Raw genomic sequence first — 19,807 nt, 5'->3', positions numbered from 1 at the left:
AGGGAGGCACTTTGAAGAACTACTGGCAATACCACACCGTCTTTAAAAGTTGCAGAAGTCTTATTTAAACAGGTCTTTGTACAAAAGTTACTACTTACTAAAGAGAGCACGAGGACATTTGGAGGATTCTACTATCCATATTCCAAGATACAGAAGCCTGCACTCTGGGAGATCCAGTGGATCATTCTATCTTTTCTACAGGGAGTGCCTTACTCTTTTATGAAAGTGCTACATTCTTACCTCATGTGATTGAGGTTCATTCAAGTAAGTGTACATCTAATAGGGGACTAACACCTGAAGACTTTGCTCTCCGTAATTGATGTGCTCCTGATTACTTCTGATCGTTTAGGATTTTTTATAGCTAATGGACATTTGTAACACATTATATTATATCACTTTATTATTTATAACTATTCATTGCTATAATATTTTACTATAAACTGTATTGTATTTTATTTATCTATTTATTATATTTTTTAGTTTGAGTTTTCTGCGCCACCCTGCCTCTTTCTATTTATGTCTCTTTATTGAGGAGTGATAGGTCTCCTCTGCCATTTGGGTTTTGGCAGCTGGATACTTCTTGCTGAAAATATATATACTTTTATGAGGTGCTGGGTATAGAGTATATACCTTGTGAGCGCCTAGGAGTGATTCAGTGGATTCTTTCTACTGGTTCATTCATCTTTTGTCTTTATATATATATATATATATATATATATATATATATATATATATATATATATATATATATATATATATATATATATATATATATTTCCTGTACAAATGACAGCACTCTCAGGTCTTTTTTCAAAATGAGATCAACAAAAGAGAATTTTGTTGATCTCATTTTGAAAAAAGACCTGAGAGTGCTGTCATTTGTACAGGAAATATTTAAGGCATAATAGCACCCAGGCAGACGACCTTTGGAGAGTATAACCTGTGTGGTATGGACGGTATTATATATATATATATATATATATATATATATATACCTATACACATTTATACATTGTATGTTTTTAATATATTTATTTCTCCCAGTATATATATATATATATATATATATATATATATATATATGTGTGTGTGTGTGTGTGTGTTTGACGGGAGAAGGGGGCACTCAGAATTTGTATTAAATAAGTGTATACTCCGTGCTAGCAGTCCCAAATAATATATATATCATACTTGAAAAGAAAGGATCCCAAAAATATATATGGGACCATAGAAGGACAAGGCTGCACTAGAAAGCACTTTTGAACCAAACGTTTTATTAAGAGGGAGATAAGAACTCTGGGTATGCCTTTACACTGCAGTAATCACAAAAGAAAAATAAAGTTCACTGTTCCATGATAGCATGTACTCTCACAGCCAAAACTAGGCCAGTATACTTTCCGGGCACTTAGTGTAAATTACACGCTCCGGTAAAGAGACAACCATGTACCGTCCTTAATACACTGCTATAATCCGGGCACTTAGGTGTTAACACACGCTCCGGCAGAGTTATTAAAGTCCAGTCTCCTATTAATCTTGGATGGACTGATGACAAACTTCCAACAGGCCGTATGCTGCACACAGTCCTCAGGGAACAAATACAGGGTGCAAGACTTAAAACGCATGGCTTACCTTCACCATTACGACAATTTGGGCTGATACTTCCAGGATATCACTTGCCTCTATATCTTTTGCTTGATGTCTGTGCCAAAGCGGTTCGTCACTTGCTACTCTCCGGAAATTACACTACTTGTGAACAGGTACTCCCAAAAACAGCTTCACCTGTGGCGTTCTCCTTAACTGTACAGATTAGATTCCACACATTACGCGTTTCGCCCCTCCCCTTTGTGGGTTGGACTAGGGCTTCGTCAGATGTATAATGATCCTACTCCTTAGGTACTTAAATACTTGTTCAATCACTTTGTTGCCAATCCCTTGTAACCACATTTTAAAGGGATATAACGCCTCATACAAGATAACGTCTTGTGATAATTTTGATATATACTGTTATACAACATACGCATTGGAGGTGACACTTTTTATATGGCTAATTTACAAATTTACAAATGTTTCTATCAGCAAATATACATCAACTTCTTAATTCTATATACATAGGAGGTCTATATACTCACTGCAAGTCCCCCATACCATATTAAAGGATTATTTCATATATATCATATGTCATTATTGGTACAAATGACTACAGGATTATAAAAAGCATGCATATTCAATCTTTTCATTAAGGCCAGTAGGGGACAGTGTGTTCAATCTATACATCCTGCGTGATTCATGCTGGAGTAGTATTTGATCCACATTGCCCCCTCTACTCTTAGGCCTCACATGTTCAATGCCAAGTACTTTTAGTTGTGCATAGTCTGAATTATGGAATATCTGAAAATGTCTGGCCACAGGGCTATCTTGAATGTTATCTTTGATGCTATCCCTGTGCTCCCTAACCCTCTCTTTCAGTTCTCGTGTCGTTTTTCCAATGTAAAACATTGGGCACGAGCAATGTAGCCGGTAGATTACGTTTTTAGTATTACACATAATTCTTTCATTAATGTAATACATTTTATCTGAGGTTATTGTGCTAAAACTAGATGATTTTTCTATATACCTGCAATATACACATCGGCCACACGGGTGGCATCCTTTTACTATCTGAGATCTAGTCAGCCAATTTGTAGGAACTTCTTTTTGAAATTCGCTGTGCACTAGTTTGTCTCTAATGCTGGGGGCCCTCTTGGCAGTCATCAGGGGATATTTTGATATATATTTTGCCACTGTGCTATCACTGGACATTATATGCCAGTGCTTATTAAGTATGTTACAAAGCTTATTCCAGTGGGAATTATAGGTTGTGATCAGTCGTATTTGATTATCATTATTTTTAGGCTGATTGTTCCTATATAGCATCTGATTTCTTGGCATTTGTCTGGCCCTAATCCACCCTTTGCGAATCTGCCTTCTAGAGTAGCCCCTTTGTAAAAATCTCTTTGCCATTTCTGCTGCCTGTATCTCAAAATCTTCCTCAGTGGAAAAGCATCTTTTTAGTCACAAGAACTATCCCACCGGTATCCCATTTCTAAGTGCTTGTGGATGGTGACTAGATGCGTGCAACAGGCTATTGGTTGCTGTTTCTTTACGATACACCTTAGTCTGTAAGATGCCATTATTTATAGTTATCTTTAAATCAAGGAATGTTGCCTCCTTCTCATTTATCTGATAAGTCAAATATAAATTCCTGTTATTACAGTTACACACACAAAGCTCAAACTTCCACTAGCACACTAGCCATTCGCGAGTGGAAATTTTACAGTTGCAAGTTGAAAGTTAGTTAGTGAATGTCTACAAATATTATCTAAAGGGATATTATAAATCCATGAAAGGGCAAGGATATGTTATTCCTCCGGGGCTAAAGGGACCCCATTAGTGCTTAGACTGTTACTTCTTAGAGGGTAAACAGGGGACATTGAGAGATTGGAGAAAAATATAGTGTTAAGAAAGAGTGGAGAAAAAAAAGAGTTAAGATATTTGACAGAGAAGAGACAGTGTAAAGAGAATATATGGCCTAAGAGAGAAGTGAGGGGGTAAAAAGAGAGATTGGAGAGAGGAGGGAGTGGAGAAAGATAGATAAGAGGTGATAGTTATAAAAAAAAAATTAAAGGTCTGCTATGACCTCACATTAATGTCAACACTCTCTGCTTTCTCTCAGTTCAACAACTTCCTTTTTCTGTCCAGTTGTTTTCTTCTCCAAAACCCTAATTGATATTGCTAACTGCTATGAGCTTATTTTTGTTAATTTATTACTGTATGTAGCATTATTTAATTTATGGTATAAAAAAATTACTGCACAATAAGGTGTTTTACATTGGCTAAACATATGCAAAGAATGTGGGGGGTTTAGTGGGTCTGGTGTGGGTGGGATCAAAAGTGGTAACATTTTATGCTGGCTAGTAGCTTAGCGCTTGAAATTTTGAGATCATAAGAACTCTACTTTCAAATTACAAAGGTTTTTAGACTATCCTTTAATTTGTTTGTTCCTTGGTCCTCGTAAAATTTAGAGGGCCACATTAGTTTCTTTAGCATTTTAGCTAAATCTCCTGATTACCACGCTTTATGTGGAGACGGGATAGTTTCTTCTTCTTGGGTTTTCAAGAATGATGATAAAGTTGAATAAATTAGCAAGGCAGCAACATACTTTATCTAAATTCTACCACTTTGATGTATTTGGTAGGTCCTTCAGCAGTGTCTGGTGATTCGGTGCCTGCCTTAAAAACATTTTGTGTACTCAGGGACACCACAGCTTGGGTATTTGTCCCCAGGAGTAATGGCTTATGGACTCTCAGCACCTTATGAAATGAAAACAAAATGTTTGCTTACCTGTTAAATTAATTTCTTTCATGGTGGTGAGAGTCCACGAGACCCAGCCATTTTCATTTTAGAGCGGCAGTTCTGGTTTGCACCTAATTTCCCCTACTTCGTCCTTTCTTACCATTCTACTTCTCCTTTCTTGGCTATTTGTCACACTTGAATACTAGACGGTTGGGAGGGATTTAGTGCTCTTAGAGCTTTGGGAATCTTTTCCTTATGAGAATGAGGAAAAAGAAGCACTGAGTCTTTGAGTATATGCAAAGGGTTTTATTAGGAGCAGACTTCCATAAGCTCCTAGCTTACGCGTTTCGCGCATGAGGACATGCGCTTCATCAGAGTTCAGAGAATCTTTTCCTTATCCTATTGACCAGGAGTAGAATCCCAGGAGAAATGGTTCGTAGACTCACTACCATGATAGTAATGAATTTATCAGGTAAGCATAGTTTTTTTTAAATTTCTTGACAGAACATTCTTCTCTTTTGATATCTTTTCTAGTTACATAATTTAATTTCTCATACAATATCCAATTTCTGTTCAAAATTTAAAATATGTCCTGATTTATTTTAATTTGTTGTCAGTGCATCCCGGGAAGGTGTTACCATCAGAAAAATGTAATCTGGAGAATGAAACCCTATGGCAATATTATGGTACTCCTCATTTTGGTGGTCCCTTGACTGTTACATGGTCACCAGAAACATTCAAAGAGAAAGAAATCAACATTGAAGTGTGGGGATATCATGAAACAGGTAAAAGCTTTATTTACAGCCAATATACGGCTAGACTTTATGGTACTTATAGCAATTAAAGGGACATTAAGCACTAAATAAATGCTATATATAATACATTCAAATTAAAGGGATATAAAACCTAATATTTTCCTTTCATGATTCAGGCAGAGCATACAATTTTAATCAACTTTCCAATTTACTTCTATTACCTAAATTACTTAGTTCTCTTTTTATCTTTTTTTTTAAAAGCATACCTAGGTATGCTCAGGACTTGGGAGATAACTGCTGATTGGTGGCTATACATATACACATCCTGTCATTGGCTCACCCAATGTGTTCAGCTAGCTCCCAATTGTGCATTGCTGCTCCTTCAACAAATGATACCAAGAGAATGAAGCAAAATTGATAATAGAAGTAAATTTGAAAGTTTCTTAAAAATGTATTCTCTATCTTAATGAAATATTGTTTTTTTATTTTCATGCCCCTTTAATCTATTTTTTTTCTTATAAAAACCCTTACTGTGACAGCAATAACTAGTTATAGTTTACAGGGTTCAAAAGAATTCAAAGAACTCTTCAGTGATAAATATTTTGAAGGTTCAATAGCTGTTCTAATTGGCATAAAAACAGTTTAGGTAACAGTACATTTGCGCATTACCTGCTTTTTAAAAAAAATTCTCATCTAACTAAAGAAAACCTGTTTTTATTGTTGTCTGGGAGTAAATATATAACTTGGAGATGGATGAAAAACATTTATTAACCCCTTAATGACCGCAGCACTTTTCCATTTTCTGTCCGTTTGGGACCAAGGCTATTTTTACATTTTTGCGGTGTTTGTGTTTAGCTGTAATTTTCCTCTTACTCATTTACTGTAACCACATATATTATATACCGTTTTTCTCGCCATTAAATTGACTTTCAAAAGATACCATAATTTTCATCATATCTTATAATTTACTATAAAAAACATTATAAAATATGAGGAAAAAATGGAAAAAAACACATTTTTTCTAACTTTGACCCCCAAAATCTGTTACACATCTACAACCACCAAAAAACACCCATGCTAAATAGTTTCTAAATTTTGTCCTGATTTTAGAAATACCCAATGTTTACATGTTCTTTGCTTTTTTTGCAAGTTATAGGGCCATAAATACAAGTAGCACTTTGCTATTTCCAAACCACTTTTTTTCAAAATTAGCGCTAGTTACATTGGAACACTAATATCTTTCAGGAATCCCTGAATATCCATTGACATGTATATATTTTTTTTTTAGAAGACATCCCAAAGTATTGATCTAGGCCCATTTTGGTATATTTCATGCCACCATTTCACCGCCAAATGCGATCAAATAAAAAAAAATGTTCACTTTTTCACAAATATTTTCACAAACTTTAGGTTTCTCACTGAAATTATTTACAAACAACTTATGCAATTATAGCATAAATGGTTGTAAATGCTTCTCTGGGATCCCCTTTGTTCAGAAATAGCAGACATATATGGCTTTGGCTTTGCTTTTTGGTAATTAGAAGGCTGCTAAATGCCCCTGCGCAAAATACGCGTATTATGCCCAGCAGTGAAGGGGTTAATTAGGGAGCATGTAGGGAGCTTCTAGGGTTAATTTTAGCTTTAGTGTAGTGTAGTAGACAACCCCAAGTATTGATATAGGCCCATTTTGGTATATTTCATGCCACCATTTCACCGCCAAATGCGATCAAATTAAAGAAAACGTTAATTTTTTCACAATTTTAGGTTTCTCACTGAAATTATTTACAAACAGCTTGTGCAATTATGGCACAAATGGTTGTAAATGCTTCTCTGGGATGCCCTTTGTTCAGAAATAGCAGACATATATGACTTTGGCGTTGCTTTTTGGTAATTAGAAAGTCGCTAAATGCTGCTGCGCATCACACGTGTATTATGGCTAGCAGTGAAGGGGTTAATTAGGTAGTGTGTAGGGAGCTTGCAGGGTTAATTTTAGCTTTAGTGTAGAGTTCAGCCTCCCACCTGACACATCCCACCCCCTGATCCCTCCCAAACAGCTCCCTTCCCTCCCCCACCCCACTATTGTCCCCGCCATCTTAAGTACTGGCAGAAAGTCTGCCAGTACTAAAATAAAAGATGATTTTTTTTTAAAAGAAAAAAAAAAAAAAGCATATTTACATATGCTGTGTTTAGGATCCCCCCTTAGCCCCCAACCTCCCTGATCCCCCCCAAAACAGCTATCTAAGCCTCCCCCTCTGCCTTATTGGGGGCCATCTTGGGTACTGGCAGCTGTCTGCCAGTACCCATTTTGCACAATCAAATGTTTATTTATTTTTTATTTTTTTTATTTTTTCTGTAGTGTAGCTTCCCCCCCCCCCCCACGGACCAACCCCCACCACCTAAATAACGACTAAGGTTTTTTTAAAAAAATTACTTGTCCCACTTTTATTTTGGGACACATTTTTTTCTGTAGTGCAGCGGTCCCCACCCGGTCCCTGCCCCAGCGCGCGCGCGCCCGCGCGCGCCCCCTCGTGCACGTGCGCGCGCCCCCGCGCGCCCGGACTTGCACGCCCACGATCCCGCCCCCCTCCACATGACCAGGGCCATCGATGGCCGCCACCCACCTCCCACACCGGCTCCCACCCACCAACGATACCGGCCATCGATGTCCGGTGCAGAGAGGGCCACAGAGTGGCTCTCTCTGCATCGGATGGCCATCTAAGGTTATTGCAGGATGCCTCCATATCGAGGCATCACTGCAATAACCGGAAAGCAGCTGGAAGCGAGCAGGATCGCTTCCAGCTGCTTTCCACACCGAGGACGTGCAGGGTACGTTCTCAGGCGTTAACTGCCTTTTTTCTGAGGACGTACCCTGCACGTCCTCGGTCATTAATGGGTTAAAGGGACAGGAAACCAATTTTTTTATCTATGATTCAGATAGAGAATACAGTTTTAAATAACTTTTCAATTTTCTTCTATTATCTAATTTGTTTCATTATTTAGGTATTGTTTGTTGAAAAGCATAGGTAGGCTCAGCACAAATCAGCATATAGCACGATTAAGGGATAACTTCCCAAAATGTCGCTTGTGTATTTTGTACCTGCTTGTGAGAGGATGTTTAAACAAGCTGCAATATCTATTTGGCGCTGTGGATTCTGTTTGTGGATTTGTTAAGGGTTTGCAGTCTCCCCTTTTCCACGTGCATCAGATTAACCCTTGGTGCTGTACACTTCACTTGGGATATTCAGCATATAGCACCCAGGTGCTTAAGCCTACCTAGCTATGCTTTTCAACAAAGGATACATAAATAATGAAGCAAATTAGACAATAGAAGTAAATTGGAAAGTAGTTTAAAATTGTATGCTCTATTTGAATCATGAAAGAAAAAAATATGGGTTTCCTGTCCCTTTAAGTTTAATGCAGCACTTTTAGTTCTCTGTCAGTATTTTATAGTGAACCATATGAAAGATTTGTAAGTGCAACCTTTACATGTGATATATATATATATATATATATATATATATATATATATATATATATATATACTGTATATAAATAAATATATATGTTCTTATTACATTAATATAGATATATTTCTTAATATACTTTATGTTCTATTATACTGTATTATTATACTAGTATACTTACCCTTTACACTTAGGTCAATGTACATTTTTGCACATTATCGTCAGCATTTGGCTAGCTGCTTGCATTGTGAGCTAAATGAAAATGAGCTTTTAATGGCTTTAAAAGTGACCTCAGCGGGGGCGGAGCTGCGCCGTGCTGGAGCATGGAAGCAGTGTAACTAAGCTCCGGAGCTGTCGGGCCTTTTATGGCATACAAACTGGCATTTTATAATCCAATATGGCTATGACCGTCTATACTATGACCCTCTAAATAGCTGGCCTGAGATCTGTAACCAATTCTGGGCATAATGGACTTAATTTCAACACAGAAGATCGCCGGAGCAAAGGTCGCGGCCGCCATCTTGCCGCATATAATATAAGAAGCACTGAAAATAACAGGACACGAACCCGCCGCCTCACCACACAGAGATAACCATCTCCCTTAATCCCTCATCGTGGGCGACTACACTTTTACTCCCGCATGTGACCAGTAAAGGGAGTTGAGTTACGAGCTACACGGCGGTACCAGATCCAGCCGGGCCGACACGTGAGAGGACAGGTATTATTCTGGCATACACAACGCCTAGCTTCCAGGCTCTCACATACAGCACACGGAGATACTACCTCTGAATTCAAAAAGCACTTACCGGAGCACTCACTGGGGCCTTATCTGACAATAGACTAACCTGTGACGTATGTTTAGGTGAACTCGGGCCTACGGACCCGCTTTTAGGCCTCAAACAACTGCTCCCCACCACAATTGTACGCATAGTTAGATCACTCCCCTGGTTACGATCCCTCTCACCGCATTGCCTAACAATACGGCCACCCTCAACCATAACATGACCAGCAGAAAAGGCAATAAGTCAGACAAGCAAAACAAACAGTTGGGGCCATCAGTTTCTTCATTTTTTCATCCACACGAACCATCAGTTCCAGAAACTATGCACTCTCAAGAACCAGCATCCACCATCCCGGCTCCTGCTTCCACACAGGACCCTTTACAGTCTATACAATCGCAGATCGCTGGCCTCCCATCTAAATCAGACATTGAATCACTAAAAAAGTTCATCAAAGATGAGATTAAAGATTTAAAGAAAGACCTTAACGAACTAGGCTCTAGAATGGAATTTTTGGAGGACGGCCAAGACCACCTTAACAACATGGTCAGTACAAACTCTAACCAACTGTCTATACATGACTCAATGCTTCAAAGCCTATCTGATAAAATAGAAGATCTCGAAAATCGAGGCCGGAGGAACAATCTGCGAATACGTGGGATCCCAGAGGAGGTCTCACAAGATCAACTTAGAACATATGTCACAGAACTCTTTCAGTTTCTTCTCCCTCAATCTCCCAATCTTCTGCCAGAAGACATTGAAAGAATACATAGGGCCCTTAGACCTCCCAGCAGACCTCCTGCTCCCCCAAGAGATGTTGTTCTCAAATTTCTGAAATACACTGTAAAAGAAGAGATGTGGCAATCGGCCAGGACCAGAAGAGTAATCCAATTTCACAACCACAATTTGCAGATATTCCAAGATCTCTGCCCTCAAACAATCCAGCGTAGGAGAGAGGTCCGTTTTATAACTAAGGTTCTACAAGAAAACAACATACGATATCGCTGGGGCTTTCCATTTAGCCTTATAATCTCGCACAACGGAGGGCAAGTGATATATAAAAGTTTTCCGGACCTAGACCACATATCAAAAAAACTTAACCTCTCATTTGAGCCGCCACCAGAGACAGTCATAGACCCTCCACTCCTGAGGAATCACCCGGAGGAAGGATCTTCAAGAGAGCAAAGAATTCCTTGGTCTAGGGTGGCCCCCAAGAGGCGCAAGACCGGCCTCCCTACACCAGATGAAGATACCTGACACCTCTAGCAACGCTACCTCACCTCCCTTCCTTATAGGACATTAGGCTTACAGACTATTACTGTGATAAACGCAGTTGCTATTTTGATCTTAAGCTCCTGTGAACCGACATCAGCCTTGAAACTCCCAGGGTATCGTATGATCATTTCGAACTCTTGTTTTATTTCACCCTAGTTTAATGTGTTTAACTGTTCAGTTGGGTTCATCTACACTTTTATTATAAATGATATTTCCCGGTCATATACCTTACGAATGCCATAGAAGTTCCCCGACATCATTCCACCCCCTTGAATGGTGTCATGTCAGAACTTCACGACCACCATTTGTTACCATAAAATTTTAAGTTTCTATTTATGCTTGTTTTTTCATATGCTCACATTTAAGCAATCCGTTTTTTCTAGAAATGTCATAACTGTTTCTGAATGTCTATATACACCTAATACCAGTCGAATTTTGCATACAATTGTTTTTTTGTACTGTTCATTTATATATCAGTATGTTTATTTCCAAGAATTCTTTGTTTCTATTCAGCAATTGTTCACACAGATAATACACAGGGTACTACTCACCTCCCGCACTAATACACACATTTACTCTCTACAACATTTAGCTATAATCACCCTATGCTGCTCCCCGAGTGTCCCAGCATCCTATTTAACTATAGTCACCCTTGAATATATAAGATATGACTGTACAACCTAGGACTATCAATTTACTGTCCCATAATGTTAAAGGGCTAAATATCCCCCAGAAGAGATCCCAAGCCTTGAGAGATTATCGTAGACTTAAAAGCGATATTATCCTCCTCCAAGAGACCCATTTTAAGAAAGGCAGAGAACCCATGCAGTCCCTTAGGAAATTCGGCCAAGTCTTTCTCTCATCACATTCTACAAAACACAACGGTGTAGGAATTCTGATACGTAAACAGATTCCCTTCCATCTCACTAATATTTTTAGAGATAAAGAAGGAAGACTAATAGTGATTACTGGCCGACTATTCAATAAAGTCATAACCATTGCTAACGTATACGCCCCTAACTCTGGAGATGCCCCGTTCTTCCTTAGAACCACTAACATAATTTCTGAAATGTCTAGGGGTTGTCTGATTGTAGGAGGAGATTTTAATTTAGCTTTAAACCCGGATTTAGACTGCTCCTCTGGAACGTCATCCATACCCCAAAAGACGTTAAAATTAATTAAATCCCATATTTCAAAATTAAATGTCCATGATGCCTGGCGAATTCACCACCCAAACGTTAAAGACTATACGTTCTTCTCCCATCCCCATCAAACTTATTCCCGCATCGATTACTTCATGATTGACGTCACTAGCTTAGCCTTAGTCCAATCCTCTAATATCCTCCCCATAACCTGGTCAGATCACGCAATGGTTAGTTGCTCTTTAACTTGGCCCACTTCACAAAGACCAGAACGCACTTGGAGACTTGACGAAACATTACTGACCGACCCAATTTCCAAACTTCACATCCAAGAGAAAATTGAATCCTATTTTCAGTTAAATGTCACACCTGATGTCACCCCCCTCCAAATTTGGGAAGCACATAAGTGCGTTATTAGGGGAGAATTAATCGCGCTCAAAGCGAGAATAACCAAACAAAACTCCTTGGCACTCAGTAATTTATTAGAAGAACTAGACAAACTACAAGACACCCATAAGAGACACCCAAAGGCCCATTCGCTACTCGAACATATCACTCATAAACAGAGACAGTTGGCCCTCCTTTTAGGCTTAGAAGCCAAACGTAGAGCTCTCTTCCTTAGGAGACGATTTTACGAAGGGGGAAATAGACAGGGCAAGCTTCTGGCACGTTTATTACGAAATAAGTCCTCTAAGGGATATATTATGACTATAAAAGATAATAAAGGCAAAACTTGGTCCACCTCTTCCGACATAGCAGATAATTTCAAATCCTATTACGAGGACCTTTATAATTTAGACAGGAAAAACACTCCACCTTCACCCTCAGACATAACCAACTACCTTACCTCACTTAATCTCCCCTCCCTGACAGAAGACCAAAAATTAAACCTAGAATCCCCTTTCACCTTAAAGGAACTCCGAAAGGCTATCCTCTCCTTCCCGCCTGGCAAAGCTCCAGGCCCAGATGGCTTTGGTCACTCATATTACTCTAAATTTATAGACATCCTTGGTCCCCACCTCCTATCACATTTCTCTGACATTGATAATGACAATTTCTTCCACCCTCAATCCCTCCAAGCTCATATTTCAATAATACCGAAACCAAATAAGCCCCTAGATCATATCCCTAACTATAGGCCAATCTCTCTGCTAAACGCAGATATAAAAATATTCGCTAAAATGTTAGCTATTAGACTAAACCAATACCTCCCCCAGCTCATCCACCAAGACCAAGTTGGCTTCGTCCCACTCAGGGAGGCTAAGGACAACACAGTCCGAAATCTCCACCTACTTATCCACTCCAAAAGACAGGGCCTTCCCGCAGTCTGGTTATCAACCGATGCGGAGAAGGCCTTTGACCGAGTTCGATGGTCCTTCCTTAGGGCCACACTGAAATCCATGGGACTCGGCGAACTTATGCTCCATAGAATTTTTGCTTTATATAACAACCCCAGTGCCCGAATCTCCCTGAATGGCATCCTGTCCCGTCCCTTCCCAATAACTAACGGCACCAGGCAGGGGTGCCCTTTGTCCCCTTTACTATTTATATGTCTTTTGGAGACTTTTGCTGCCAGAGTCAGACAAAACCCAAACATTAAGGGTATATCAGTTGGGGGAGAAACTTATAAATTATCCCTCTTCGCAGACGACGTGCTGTTTTCCCTCACATCTCCGGATAAGTCAATACCCATACTCCTAGACGAATTGTCACTTTTTCATGAACTAACCAACTTTACCATTAACCAGTCTAAGTCTGAGTATATAGGGATTTCACTACCAGACACCCTTGCCCAACAAATCGAACTCACATGTCCCTTCCGACGGTGCAAAACATCATTGAGATACTTAGGCATTAATCTCACTGCAGACTTAGATTCAACATTTCGCTATAATTATATCCCCCTTAAGACATCCTTAGAACGTGAACTCTCCTCATGGCACTCTAGACACCTGTCATGGATGGGTAGAATCAACTCGATAAAAATGACGGCTTTCCCCAGACTCCTTTATGTATTGCAAGCTCTCCCGATCCCTCTCCCACCACGATACCTCACGAATATTCAAAGACTGTTCAACTCCTTTATTTGGGGAGGCAGACACTCTAGAATTAATAATAAGATAATGATATCCCCCCCGATTACATGGTGGTCTAGGAGTCCCCAATTTAGAATTATACAGATCTGCCATCTATATCCAAAGGATCCTCGATTGGAGGATACATGGATCTCAAAAACGTTGGGTTCACCTGGAAGAATATCCATATAAAGACCTGAATCTCCGCTCTGTATGCTGGTCCCCCCGATTTGAAAACATAATCCACAACATAGACAATCCAATAACTAAAGAGACCTTATTACAGTGGGGGAAAACGAATAAAATAAACCCTTACCTTTCATCCAACCCCTCCCCACTCACTTCCCTGACACATAATACTGAGTTTTCTCTGGCTGACTTGGGGACTGTCCCCTCCGACCCACACCAACACTCCGACATTGCGATACACCACCTCTCAGAGAATGAACACTTACTCCCACACACCACACTTCAGGAACGGAACTTCACTTGGGCCAACAACTGGTTCAACTATAGAAGACTTCATAATTATATTACAACTCATAAATCCAGTAATAACATGCTCAGACCTATGACTAGACTGGAGACGTTGATAACATCACCTACCCCTCTAAGGCATACCTTATCTAAAATTTATTCTATTTTAACCCAACCTCCCCCGGGGTACTTACCTGGTGCGATTGAATCATGGGAAAGGGAGTTAGGAGTTATAATTCTTCCCCAAGTAGCATCATCTATATTTATAAACACTATGTCATCCTCTTCATCGGCAGCCCTTCTAGAGATGAATTATAAAATCCTTCATAACTGGTATCTTACACCCAGTCGACTATATAAACTATACCCTACAACCGGGAATAGATGCTGGCGCTGCGGGCACTCGGGGAGTGGAATGGGCCATATGTGGTGGTGGTGCAACAGCATCACTTGGTTCTGGAGAACTCTTCTTGGTGAAATTGAGAAAATTTTCCAATTCATACTCCCCTTTGATCCCTTAATATTTCTTCTAAATAAACACATCAAACTCCCCTCCAAGTCCCATATCATTTTGCTTCGCATATTCACAAATAGTGCTAAAGCACTTATTGCAAAGAACTGGAAATCCCAAACCCCCCCTAATATCACAATGTGGAGAAACAAAGTTAGCGATCTTATAGAACTAGAGGAATATAAAGCTTTTAGATTGGACACTAGGGATCATTATATTAATGCACAAAATATGTGGACACAATATATAGCTTCAGAAAGCTCTCTTTAGTCACTCACCCACTACGGAGTTTCCACTTACCTTCACATACTTACCCACTCAGATAGAGAATTTTCACTGATTGACGGTACATTTTTCAGACATGTTGTGTAATACTGGTTTGAAACTATGATATGGCATGGTAGACAGTTGTTTTTCTACGTGTCTATGCTTTGGTTATCTTAACTTCTAATTTACATGTTTTAAGAAAATGTTACTCTAACTTGATATTTTGACTGTTTTATTTTGTTATTGTCATTTGTGATCTGTATCTCTGAACGGATTTTGTATTCTTGAAATATACCAATAAAAAACAACTTGGATTAAAAGTGACCTCAGCTGGCGCAAAATGAAAATACAACAGGTTTCTTTTTAGTCAGTTATTTTAATTGCTGTTGATCATCTGAAAAAGATTAACGCCAGCAATGTACAGTAAATGCTGCTTGAGCTGGATACTACTCTGAATTCATTGTAAACCTGCCATATACAGTACTTTAGCCAGAGGTTAATTGCTAAAATATTAAAAAATATATATTACAAATATAAGGGTTCATTAGCAACTAGAAATACATCTTCTCTGCAACAATGCAGATAATTTTAATATATACACAGAGGACAAGAATGAAGAAATCAAAACAAGAAATTTTGACACTTTTTACAGTGTTACACGTTAACCCATTGGCTGACAGAGGAGGCTCTCATTGCATTTGCATCTTGTCTGTCAGTCAAAGGGTTATGTTTTAAAAACCAAAGTAGGTGAAATGGATGCCAAAATAATTGGGTGAGAAAAATATGAAATTATTTCTGCCATTCTATCCCATCACATCATTTCACATTAATAGTTTAGTTACTGCCAATTATTTCATTCTTTCAGGAGAACCATATACCAGCTCATGGGCTGCCACTTGGAAATATCTGTACACCCTGGCAAGCAATTATACAAATAACGGGACTTTCACATTCCTGCCCCAGCCAGCTAAATCGGAACATAATTTCTTTGAATTTGGGAGCCTGCGGATTAACCCTAGTATCTATAGTGAAGGGGAGATGTGAGTATTATTATGATTATTTGATTTCATAGCCAAAATAAACCAACACTTGTTTTCAGCCCATTGCATAATTACAAAATATAGAATAGTGTTAAATGAAGTTACAGTTATGGGAAACAACACAATGGCAATAATCGAGTGGAAGTGGCAAGTAGGCATATTTGTGGACCCTTATATAGGGGAATAACTTTAGCAACTGGTTAAGGAGGCAACCCACAAAGAGGCTATTGTAGATATTACTGACAAATGGCGACATAGTGGTAGGTCTATCTATGGGAGAGGGCTTACAGTTCAGGGATCATCAGTTACTGAAACTGAGTATTCACTAAAATTTGAAAAATAGACAGGATTATATTTTTAACATGCAGAAATACCTGAGTAAGTAAATATTAAAAAGTTGCATGAGAAAAGAAGAGGAAGAAAGATAATAGTATATGTCTAAAAGGAGATAGGTGTAGTAGATGGCCTATGTTTTTGCAAAAGACTATGGACAATGCAATCTGTCATCAAGGGAAGATAGCATGAAGGTTAATACAGTTAACAGTTGTTTACATTCAGAGGATGAAACATATTGACACTGTCAAAAATATTCACTGCGGTGTCTTAAGGAACCTTCAGTTAGTTCTATTAATTTTAAGGAAACATTAAAGTATTGTTAATGGTCTCGCCAAGAAAATTACACGCACATTTGAGTGCTTCATTTCTTTACAGGAATGTCCATTCATTGTGGAGTGTGGACCATGCCATGGCCTGGCATCTTGGAGAGGACTTCCGCAGCAATTCTGCTGTTTGGGCAAAAGACAAATGTCTTAATTGGTATGAGAGTGACCAGAAACTTCCCAACTTCCTCTCTGAGATTATTGACTGTCCTTGTACATTGGCACAGTCTAGAGCAGACACTGGCAGGTTTCATGTAAGTTACATAGATAAATATAAACAGATACAAAATGAATGTACACCAACCCCTATAAATACAAACATTGATACAAACCTCTTTCTCATTGTATAAACATATGCACTTGGATGACATTATTACTGAAATCAATAACTTTTATATTGCAGCCAGATTATGGATGTGACATTGAGGACGGGAGTGCTTGCACCTACCACCCAGGAGCGGTACATTGTGTGAGAGGTATCTATGGCAGGTAATGTGCTGTCTACTTTATGTATACAAAGGAATATGGGCTGAATATACAGAATTTAGCTGTAATGCTATTAAAGTGCTATACAATATTGATTTTAATTTAGTTATTTTTCCTGTTTTTCCTCTAACTTCGATAAATTGTAGTCTCTCAACCCAACTAGAGAGACTGGAGTTTTGTACAATCCATTTACATTGTGCATAGTGAGCAAAAGTTCCTAAAGCTGTTTTTTCAAATGCACCAACCTCATCAGTCTCTCCAACGTCACTAGTTCCTGTTATTCTGTGCTGATGATTCATTAAAGCTCAATAATCACTTCAGTGGTTAGTGCATCAGCTATACAGAATAGCAGACAATTGTGAAGTTGGAAAGGCTGGTAAAGCTACAGAGACTAGATATTCCACAGGGAAATGTGCCCAGTGCTTGCTTAGATCAGTGCAGGAGCTCATTACTTTAAGCCTTTGACTTACCATATCAAAAAGAGATAAGAATTATTATCAAAAGCCTATTTTAATGAGCCTCAAAGAGCAGATGTACAATCACAATTTACAATTGCAAGCATGTATGTACCCTCAAAAGAACATATTTATAAAGCTTTCCAAATTCCCTTACATAACAATTGGCATCATACGCTTGTGATATTAAACACCTCTTGCTTTTGTGTAAAAAATGTGCTTGTCCCACACTCCCCCGTGAGGCTAAAATCCATCATGCACTCAGCAAATAAAATAAAAAACTCATCACATTTTTTTAATTATTATTTGATATGAAATTCAATATAAGGTATACAAAAAATAGGTCAATACAATAAGAGAATGGAGCAATAAATGCTTCATTAAAGCAATGCAGAAATGTTTCCTCCTCAGTACACAAATGGTAGGTGCCCTTTTGGCAGATATGAGTTATTTTTTATTAATATATATATTTTAATTACATTCCAGTTTACTGCCCCTTTATGCAAGGACTTTCCAGATGCAAGGAGGCATTTTATCTAAGATTTTTACATCTGCATGAAATGTTATACTCTCAGACTAAGATTGCTCAGTGTTTGAAATGAGACAGGTTAACTTAACACTGTTCAGTTTACACTACAGCTGACTTAATTTTGAAATACATACAAACACGCCTAAATCCTGCATTTAACCAAATCTAATGGTATGAGACTGAGTACCACAGCTTATGGTTCCACCAAGATCATATAGAGTACAGCTTTTTCAAAATCCATAAGTACAGCTGACAGATGGGAACATTAGTATACCATATTTGAAGTGGTGCTCTTGGTTGGGGAACATGGGGAAAAACATATGTCAACCTTTCAAAATCACTTTTCTTCATCTAGCCATCTACCCAGATCATTAATGTACAATTTAGAATTCACCGAATTATTTTTGTTTGCACATTTACAAATACGATTCTTTAAAAAGGGATCTCTTTTTTATCAGGAATGTCACACACTGTTGATTTAGGGGATGCAATGTGCAGACATTTTACCTCCTGTGAGTGTTTCTGTGGGTGTCTGTGTTTATGTCTTTGTGCTTTAGTTTGTGAGTGTTTATGTATTTTTTTCTGTGGGTCTCTCTGTGAGGGTGTGTGTGTATGTCTTTGTGCATTTTCTGTGGGTGTCTGTGAGGGTGTATGTGTATGTCTTTGTGCTTTTTCTATGGGTGTCTCTGTGAGGGTGTGTGTATGTATGTCTTTGTATATTTTCTATGGATGCCTTTGTGAGTGAGGGTGTGTATGTCTTTGTGTGTTTTCTGTGGATGTCTCTGTGACGGTTGGTGTGTGCATGTATGTATGTCTGTGTTTTCTGTGGATGTCTCTGTGAGTGTGTGTGCGTATGCCTGTGTGTTTTCTGTGGGTGTATGTGTGAGGGTGTATGTATGTATGTCTTTGTGTGTTTTATGTGGTTGTCTCTCTGTGTGTGTGTTTTCTGTGGGTATCCCCCTGTGTGTGTGTGTGTATATGTCTTTGTGTGTTTTCTGAGGCTGTCTCTGTCGGTGTTTCCTTGGGTATATGTGCAAGTTTGTGTTTGAGTTTATGTGTGTGTGTGTGTCCATTGTCTGTTCATTTTTAGGACATTTTGACCTAACTACTGATTTTTCACATCTTTCTACAGACTTTGAGACTAATGAGACCTTTCCGGAAGTCACCAATCCACCATTTAACCTTTCAATTATTGTTTAGGCAGTTCAGGGCCCTTCCTTTCAGCCACTGCATGCTGTTGTCATCATTTAGTTGGCATCTTCCCTGACAAAAAGATAATCAGAACTCCATATTTTGATTTGTAAATCTCCTTTTTTGACAAAACTGTAGTCTACCTCATTACTTGTCAAGTCAATGTAAACAAGTGCTGAGTGTTTGGGTATCTGTGTCTGAGTGTTTCTTTGCATGTCTGCTAGAGTGTCTATATGTGAATCCTTATGTGTAAGTGTGTGTTTCAGTGTATGAGTGTGTCTGTGTGTTTTTGTGTTTGTGTGTTACTACCTTTACAACATTTCCAAGTTTGACTACACTTAAGAATAAAGTGCATATAGGTTTTAGTCACTTG

The 19,807-nt window shown here is 38.7% G+C and overlaps 1 protein-coding gene across 1 annotated transcript in view; it reads left to right on the top strand.

The window, feature by feature from the left end:
* Positions 1-19,807, top strand: part of SUSD2 (sushi domain containing 2) — a 307,943-nt gene that overhangs the window by 81,539 nt on the left and 206,597 nt on the right. The window contains exons 16-19 of the mRNA XM_053699745.1: positions 4,947-5,114; positions 15,940-16,114; positions 16,826-17,027; positions 17,177-17,262. Coding sequence (XP_053555720.1) covers positions 4,947-5,114; positions 15,940-16,114; positions 16,826-17,027; positions 17,177-17,262 — 631 coding nt within the window. The remainder of the gene's footprint in view (positions 1-4,946; positions 5,115-15,939; positions 16,115-16,825; positions 17,028-17,176; positions 17,263-19,807) is intronic.

The sequence above is a fragment of the Bombina bombina genome, chromosome 2 (genome assembly GCF_027579735.1).
Source record: "Bombina bombina isolate aBomBom1 chromosome 2, aBomBom1.pri, whole genome shotgun sequence".
Classification (NCBI taxonomy): domain Eukaryota; kingdom Metazoa; phylum Chordata; class Amphibia; order Anura; family Bombinatoridae; genus Bombina; species Bombina bombina.
This window is presented reverse-complemented; position numbering and strand designations above follow the sequence as displayed.